Genomic DNA, 8753 nt, shown 5'->3' with positions numbered 1-8753 from the left:
CCAAATAGTATAATTAGGAAAGTGTTTGTAAAAAAAATTAGAATTCATCAAAGAAAATATGATTGTTTTATAAAGGAGAAAACTAAAATTCAGCAAATTTATAGGATTTGTATTCTGGTCCTTTAACTTCCAAGTTCAGGCTCTTCCTATTATAGCATACTATTTTTAAGCTTTGAACTTACCTTCAACTAGTTACCTTATATTCTCCTACCCTTGCACTTTGATTCATACAGTTCTTTTCATATATCTACCCTCTCTGAAAAAAAATTTATAAATCTTAAAGTGGTTATTATTATTTTCACATCCCCATATATTGAAAACTTAGTCATCCTCAAACCCATGACCTTTCTACCTCCTATCTCAAATTTATGGCAAATAACCTAAACTCCCTTTTGACCGAAACTGAAGCCATCCAATGTGAAATCCCATAACTACTTTTATCCACCTCAAGTCTTAGCAGCAGCTTCACTCATTTTTTCCTTCTTCATTCCTGATTTAATAGTCTGTGGAGAATATAAATGATGTATGACGTAGCAAAGTCCTGTAGGAAGCTGCAAGATATGTGATTAAATGCATGAATGAGAGATATGTATTTCCCTGGGATGAAAATCTTTATGATAACTAGACCCTGTCATAGGCCAATATCTTTGTCCTATATGGAAACATAGTTGGTATATTATATTTACCACCCCCATTGTCTGCCCACTCTGCCTGCCTAGAAAATGTGAGTTATGTCAACAACTCCTTCCTTCACCAATGAATAATACTTACAGTACTTTCTAACCTTTCTCTACCACACATATTTTGGTGAGGAGTAGAATTATCATAATGGAAAGAGATTTGGCTTTCTCTTTCTTCCTTTGTACTAAATTCTTGAATGTGGAGAATCAGGATCCAGTGTCACCATGTGCCTCCAAAGAGATTTTCACTTATCCTCTCCCTTACTAACAATTGTATGCCTTGACCTTCAACTGGAATACTATCTTTTTTCTAAATTCTTAAGGGTTTTCTAAACTATTAAGAATTTAGATGTGAACCTAGCCAAGTTGTTTTTTTTTTCTTTTCATTTCTTTTTCTTTAAGAATTTAGGTAGATATTTTATTTAAAAAAACAGAAACCCCTTTTTAGAGAAAAAAAATAAATTGTGGGTGGGATTTTCTTTTGTGTCAGATGAATGAATGAGCAATGCTGTAAAGTGGAGACCTTTCATCTCCTGGTCCTGACACTGCCTTTCCTCATTGGATGTTAGCAGTAGTCACATGTCCAGAGCATCTTTGAAAAGAAGCCATTGAAACTGACAATTCATTCCTACCTTTCATTGAGAGCCACAGTTGACTTTCTTTTGCCAGGGTCACCATTTAGTGTCCAATAGATCCAGCACCATGTCTAATAAGTTTCTGGGAACCTGGAAATTGGTCTCCAGTGAAAACTTTGAGGATTACATGAAAGCTCTAGGTAAGAAATGATTTTTTAAAAAAATAATTTTGTTTGAGTAAAGCCTTCTTGAGAACGTAAAATCATCTACCCTCTCATTCTGTGGGAGGATTTAGATATTTGTGTGTTGAGTGGAAGGGAGAGAAGGTACACTTGGTATAATAATTTCCTAACTTAGCTCTTTGTTCTTATTTTTTTTAATTTAAAAATTTTTTAAATGAAGGGGAGACTTTTAAAAGCTTTGCCAATCTACTCATCTTCTATTCTCACTTATCACTTGGATTTCTAGGGACCAACATACTCCAGGTGAGAAAGAATGGGAACAGAGTATAGAATGGTCCCAAATTGAAGAGTCTGGTGTTTATCTAGCCATAGCATGTTCACTGTCTAAATTAGATTGATTTTGTTTGTATACTCTCTCTTATTCAGAAATGAAACTGTATAATGGAATTCTTCTTGATTATTACTAATCCCAGCAGAGTAATTTTCTTTGTCCCTACCATTGAGAATCACATCATTGTCTGAACAAATTGAGGCTTTCTTTGGTTAGCTAATTCCAGAGTGACACAAGAAAGTGATAAGAAGAAATAAGAATAGAGATGATGATAGAGAAGTAGAGAATACTAGAGGGGCAGTGAATCTGTCTTCATTGGCTCTGATGTCTACCTTCTTAAAAGTGGATGTTAAAATCAATGGCAGACTATCTATCCTATAAGCTTATGTATGGGTTTTTCACTTAGAATAAAATAATAAGTAAAGATCAGATTTTTATTCATTATTCAATGGCTAGCATACTTAATATAAGAGGTTTCTTATTTGTTATTCACTTCTAATTGCAAACCCAATTGTTTCATAGAATCATAAATTATAACAGAAAAATACTATAAAGATCATTTAGTCTATTTGCTTCATTTCAGTCATATTAGAAATGGAAAGAAAGCAGCTGGTCACTGTTCACTTCATTATAACTTTACAAATATGAAAGAAAATTTTTGATTTACTTACTTGATATGTAAGTCTTGAGGATACTCACTAGTCTGAGAAAAAAAATGTTCATACTGGTAGAGCAATGATGTCAAAGTGAAGAATTGCAGCTGTAGGAATTTTAGAGTTATCACTTATCAACATAGAGAGCAGCTATTAACTCCAGCTGATATAGTATACCAGGAAAATGATCATCCTAGCACAGTATGGACCACCCCTAATCACTTACACATCAACTTTTCTATGATTTATAATGGAAATCAATGAGAAAATAAGATTTACTTTACTAAAAGTCTTACAGTCAATTTTTCTAAGACATAGTTCTACTATCTTTTTAACTTTCTGGATCAAAGTGCCCCTCTCTGACCCTATGTGTTGTCTTCAGGGATTGTATTTACTTTTATATTTAAATCACAATAACTTAGCAAGATGTTGGCATGAAGTATGTAATTAATGCTTTTTATTTTTTCCTACTTTCCTTTCTTCCTTCCAGAAAGAAAAAAAGAATACATGAAGAGGTATAAGAAATAGTTAGAAAAGATTCTAACTCTGGTTCTCTTGCCTTTCTGATGTGTCTTCTCTCATTCTTACCCCTCCTCTTATACTTTAATTGCTTGATTCTCCCCAAATTTGGTTCTTGGATTTCTATTCTCTTGTTATAGTTTCTCTTCTGAAAAAATTCATAATTCTAATAACCTCTCTGAATGGCTGTGTAATCTGCTTTGGCCACTGAGTGATTCTGAGTCTCAATTTCCTTATCAATAAAATAAATTTCTTTATCAAGTGTTAGAAAAGATGATATCTCAAATCCCTTCCAGCTTTAACATCCTGAATCCTTATCTATATTAAGCCTTCTCTTCCTCCTGTCAAATAATTTTTCCTCTACCCTTTTTGAACTTCTTTCTAGTTATTCCCACCTTTGTTATTAATTAAGATCACTTTGTAATCTTAGATTTTTATATCTTAGTAAAGAGGATTTTATGTAGTAAAGAGTTTTATGTTTATATAGTATCCCAAACAGTGGTACTGTAAAAAAAACCTATACTAAATATGCTATAGGTATGAGGGTTTTTTAATTTTTTGATTGCCCTTTCATATAACCCTTAATATTGTAAGACATCTTAATAATTAGCAGTAATAATGACAGTAAACTATATTCATATATCTTTTTAAGGTTTGCAAATCATTTTTATACATTATCTCATTTGAAATAATAAGCATGCAAAGTGATAATATATGTATTATTATCCTTATTTTTAAACATAAAAAACAGAGGTTCAGAAAGCTTCATATTCACATAGCTATGAGAGGTATTGGAGGTTGGATTTGAATTTATTGCTGATCTCAAATCTAGAACTCTATATATTTCTCTTCCACATGATATTCCTCTGAATTTGGTTAGCTTTATCCATCTCCACGTACCTCAGTGTTTCTGATTACTATATTCTTCATTAGACAAAGTACTTATACACATTGGACAATAAATGCTGTTGAAGCAATGAAATAATTAATGATCTATAATTCAAATAATAGGGTTTAGGACAGGTTTCTTTACCTGGATTTATCACTCATGGGTTTTTTTTTTCTTTTTGGGAAAGGGAAATATTGAAGAGCAGTAATTAATGTGAACATAGCCTAGAATTTTTTTAAAACTTAGAATGCTTCTACTGAATTATATATTTTTTTATTCTTAAGAGTTTTGAAGCTAAGTAGTCTTCTCTATGCTATGGAAGCTCAATTCATTCCTGAAAATTGAATTTCACTGAAGGGATAGGAAAAAAATCCACAGAAATAATTTCCCTTTAGGAGATGAAACATTGTCAGGAAGATTTCTTCTTTGGTAATGTTATGGTTTATGTCTAATCTACACAGTGGCACCATGGAAACATTCATAAAAGAACAAGAGAATGTGATTAAAAGCCTTCTCTTTTGAAAGAGCAAATATTCTTACTGACAAAATAATTCTAACTCTGTCCAATTTTCAGGAGTGGGTTTAGCTACCAGAAAACTGGCAGTTATGGCCAAACCCCACGTGACCATCAGCATGAAGAATGATGTTATAACCATCCGGACTCAAAGTGCCTTAAACAGCTCAGAAATTTCTTTTAAGCTAGGCCGTGAATTCGAAGAAATCACCCCTGATAACAGGAAAACAAAGGTGAGAGGTTAATTTGTTTCTACTGTGTTCCTTGTCTACTGAAAAATAGACAGCAAGATCATGTCTCCTTCATGTTATGCATACAAATTATTTTACAATTCACCATAGAGAAGTCTTCATTTTGCTCAAACACCATATGTCTTAGGGGACTTATCCTGTGACAATGACTTGATACAGAATAAATTTCTTCTTTGTTTAGCTCGATTCCAGGCAAGCAGCTTATGTGATTGTGTCTTTGCAGACTACAATAACCTTAGATAAAGGAGTCCTGAATCAAATCCAGAAATGGGAAGACAAAGAGACTACAATAAAGAGAAGTTTGGTGGATGGAAAAATGATGGTGGTAAGGGTCTTTTCTTATCCCTAAACACTGAAAAAATGGAATCGATAATGATGACATTTTAGCCATATGATATCAAAAACCTGTAATTTCATTGGGATTGGATTTCCCTTCACTATCTCAGATTTTGCTCAACTAAAACTTTAGATCTTAGAGAATTTCCTCATACTTAGAAATACAGGTTACTGGTACAGAGTTCATGTTAGAGGCAGAATTTGAACTCCGATTTTCCAGTTTCCAAAATAGGCACTTTCTTTTCTATGTTATATTGTTGTTCCGTTAGTCATTTGTTTATCAAAATACATTTTCTCTGAATTATAAAAGGGAAAGATCCAGGTCAAAGCGGTAAGAACAAAGTTAAATAGTTTCCTTCCAAATTTGAAGTTCTCTAATCTTTTACAAAGTAAGTTGAGCACAGATAAATTTCTCTAATTTGGGCTTATTGAGAGGAAGGTGATGATGAATTAATAAAAAGTCTGAATTGTAGAACATTTTAAAAGAAATATAGCTTCTTTCACTTTCAAGGATACTTCATATTCTATTACAGAGGCTAATAAAGTGCTGGCCAGTTGAGGTCACTGGAGATCTATTTTAATGACTAGATAAAAATAATGAAACAGGCCAGACTAGATGGTTCATAAAATTCCATCCAACTAGAAGATTCTGTGATTTTATGATCAGAGATTATTTTAAATATCAAATGTTAATGTGTTCTTTTAATTTCATTAACTATAGGAAAACTTGTTTACAATATTTATTTGATTTGTAAACTCTTTTCAACAGTTTTCCATTCCCAAACCTAATGGTCTATTCTTAATACTGTTTGACCACATTGTAGCATTTGACAAGAGAATCATCCTCTCCTTTATGATAATCTTTTCTCTCGACCTCCATGACACTGACTTCTACTTCTTTCACTACTCATTTTGTGTTTCTTTTTTAGCTTTGCTTTTATGTTTTTGGCCTTTTCCATCTTCTTTCTTCTTCTTCCTCTTCTTCTTCTTCTTCTTCTTCTTCTTCTTCTTCTTCTTCTTCTTCTTCTTCTTCTTCTTCTTCTTCTTCTTCCTCTTCCTCTTCCTCCTCTTCCTCTTCCTCTTCCTCTTCTTCTTCTTCTTCTTCTTCTTCTTCTTCTTCTTCTTCTTCTTCTTCCTCTTCCTCTTCCTCTTCCTCTTCCTCTTCCTCCTCTTCTTCTTCTTCCTCTTCCTCTTCTTCCTCTTCCTCTTCCTCTTCTTCTTCTTCTTCTTCTTCTTCTTCTTCTTCTTCTTCTTCTTCTTCTTCTTCTTCTTCTTCTTCTTCTTCTTCTTCTTCTTCTTCTTCTTCTTCTCCTTCTCCTTCTCCTTCTCCTTCTCCTTCTCCTTCTCCTTCTTCTTCTTTTCCTTCTATACAGTCTCTTTCCTTTGACCAATTACTCCACTATCCTGGATTCAATAGACTATCCATATAGATTCTCCTAAATTGATAGATTATTGCACAGTCATTTCCTGAAGTGGGCCACAGATAGTGGGGGAACTCTCGGTAAGGTATAAGACCCTTCAGTCCATAAGAAACCTTCTAACAATATCTGGTTTGGCTCCCCATTTCCCTATGATCCCTATCTCCCTTCCTGGAAATCAAGGAAGGTGTGATCATCTGTGTTCTTCCTGAAGCAAGGGATACTTATAGCAGGGTGCTTATAGTTAACACTTACTCAGTGTGATTGATGAGATAATGGTTCTTTAGTTCATATATACTTAGTGTGCCGTCATGATGTAATCATTCTAACTGTCACATACTTACTGTGCTGTAATGATGTAATCGTACTGAGGTATTTAGAGGCTGAGAAGATTGGAAAGAGAGACTCCATCCTTGACCATCCTCCTGGTGGCTCTCCTGCCTTCTTCACTCCTCCATTAAGATCAAGACTGGTCCCCAGATCTTCCAGAGAGCTAGTCCAGACACTACATTTTGGTGCCCAAACAGGGACCTCCAGAAGGACACTACAATTTGTCGCTGGGTTTCATTGCTGACATACTAATATTTCTAAATCATATCTTTGATCACTTTTTTAGGGCATCCAGTGTCTCCCAACTGCCTACCAAACAAACCTCACATTTTTTCCTTAGCCTGTCATTTAAGACCTTTCACATCTCTCCTACATCCTTCCTTTCCACTAGAATACTCTTCTAATAATATTAATTCATTGAAACTCTACCTGTCTTTTAAGGTCCATCTTAGTTGCCACCTACTTCATGAAAAATTTTTGCTAGTGCACTTCTTTTACTAAATATGATATGGTAGTCTTAGTATGATAAATTTAATGTTTAAAAGAGATCTCAGAGGTCAATTAGCCCAGACTTGTAATCTTTTTTAACAAGTGAGGAAACCGAGGGGCAGCTAGATGGCACAGTGGATAAAGCCCTGGCTCTGGAGGTAGGAGGAACATCTAGAGAGGTTTAGTGACCTAAGGGCACATAATTAGTAAATAATGGAGCTCAGATTTAAACCCAGAAGCTTTGATTTCAAATCCAAGATTTTCCAACTTTGTCATGATGCTTTTGAATTCTTACAGAACTTTTTGTGCCTCTTTCATGGAGATTACCATATTCTACTATCTCTGGTCAATAATTTTGTTATCTTATATTTCTTACTAGATTTTAAACCCCTCTAGGGAACTACATTCATATTTATATGATCCAGGGCATCAAACATAGCATTTTACACAAAGGAGTAGCTCAAGATATATTTATTGACTAAACATATCAATTGAAGATACATTTCAACTCAGAGTAAATATTTTAAATATAAATCACTGATTTCAGTCATATTGACTCTTTCCTGCCATTTAAATTCAAACCTAGGTTTTAAAAACACCTATATTTGAATAATAACAATCTATGATTTGATCTGAATTTTGAAGACTTAATCTGTAGCGTCCAGACTAGTTTTCTGGAGGATCTCTGGACAGACCTTGGTCTTAGGAGGAGAAATGATAAAGTCAGAAGAGCCACCACAAGGATGGTCAAGGATGGAGTCTGGAGTCTGGAGTCTTCTCTGTATCTGTATCTGAGTCTCTGAGTCTGAGATCAAGCTCAAGCACATACACTCTCTTCTCCAATCCTCTCAACCCTTAAATACTTTAGTACAATTACATCACTACAGCACACTGAGCATGTGCCAACTGTAGAACCATTATATCACCATATCACACTAAGTATATGTGAACCATTGCCTCATCAAACACACTGAGTAAACATCCTGCTGTAAGTATCCTTGATCAAGTAGAATACAGGTGGTCACATCCTCCTTGACTCCTCAGGAAAAGGAACACCAAGGGAAATGGGGAGCCAAACCAGATATTGTCAGAGGGTATCCTCTGGGCTAAAGAGTTTCCCCACTATCTGCGGCCCTCTACATTAATTAATCTCTTTTCTTCTCTAGGAATGCAGGATGAAAGGAGTTATTTGCACTAGAATCTATGAGAAAGCATCATAAGGACACTCCTCCTCACTCAGATATGTGGAAAATCAGGCTAGATCCATAAACCTAGGCTGCTGCTGCTTTTTTGCTCTTTTTATTTGTATCTATCAGGAAAAGGATTAAACTGTGGCATTGTGTTTAAAAGCTGCATTTTAACTAATTTAAACTGTCATAGTCATTAAAATCAAAGCAAAACATCATGTGGGTATATTCATACACACTAGTAGCACTAGTTAGACTTCAAGAGTTGAGTATATCACTATACTTGGAAACTCTTGTTCTTACAGATGATTTCTGTGATAGATTAGTAATTATGCCAATCATCAAGATTTCAATTAAAACATAGTTTAGCTCATATAGTTGTTAGGAGTATGCAGTTGG

General features: G+C 34.4%; 1 protein-coding gene across 1 annotated transcript; it reads left to right on the top strand.

The window, feature by feature from the left end:
- Positions 1 to 1382: 1382 nt before the first annotated feature.
- On the top strand, positions 1383 to 8387 carry LOC141554035 (myelin P2 protein-like). Its single transcript, XM_074285554.1, has 4 exons — positions 1383 to 1455; positions 4404 to 4576; positions 4776 to 4919; positions 8334 to 8387. Exons 1-4 carry the CDS (start codon positions 1383 to 1385, stop codon positions 8385 to 8387), a joined length of 444 nt encoding a protein of 147 aa, XP_074141655.1.
- The last annotated feature ends 366 nt before the right edge of the window (positions 8388 to 8753 follow it).

Source organism: Sminthopsis crassicaudata, chromosome 1, assembly GCF_048593235.1.
Source record: "Sminthopsis crassicaudata isolate SCR6 chromosome 1, ASM4859323v1, whole genome shotgun sequence".
Taxonomy (NCBI): domain Eukaryota; kingdom Metazoa; phylum Chordata; class Mammalia; order Dasyuromorphia; family Dasyuridae; genus Sminthopsis; species Sminthopsis crassicaudata.
This window is presented reverse-complemented; position numbering and strand designations above follow the sequence as displayed.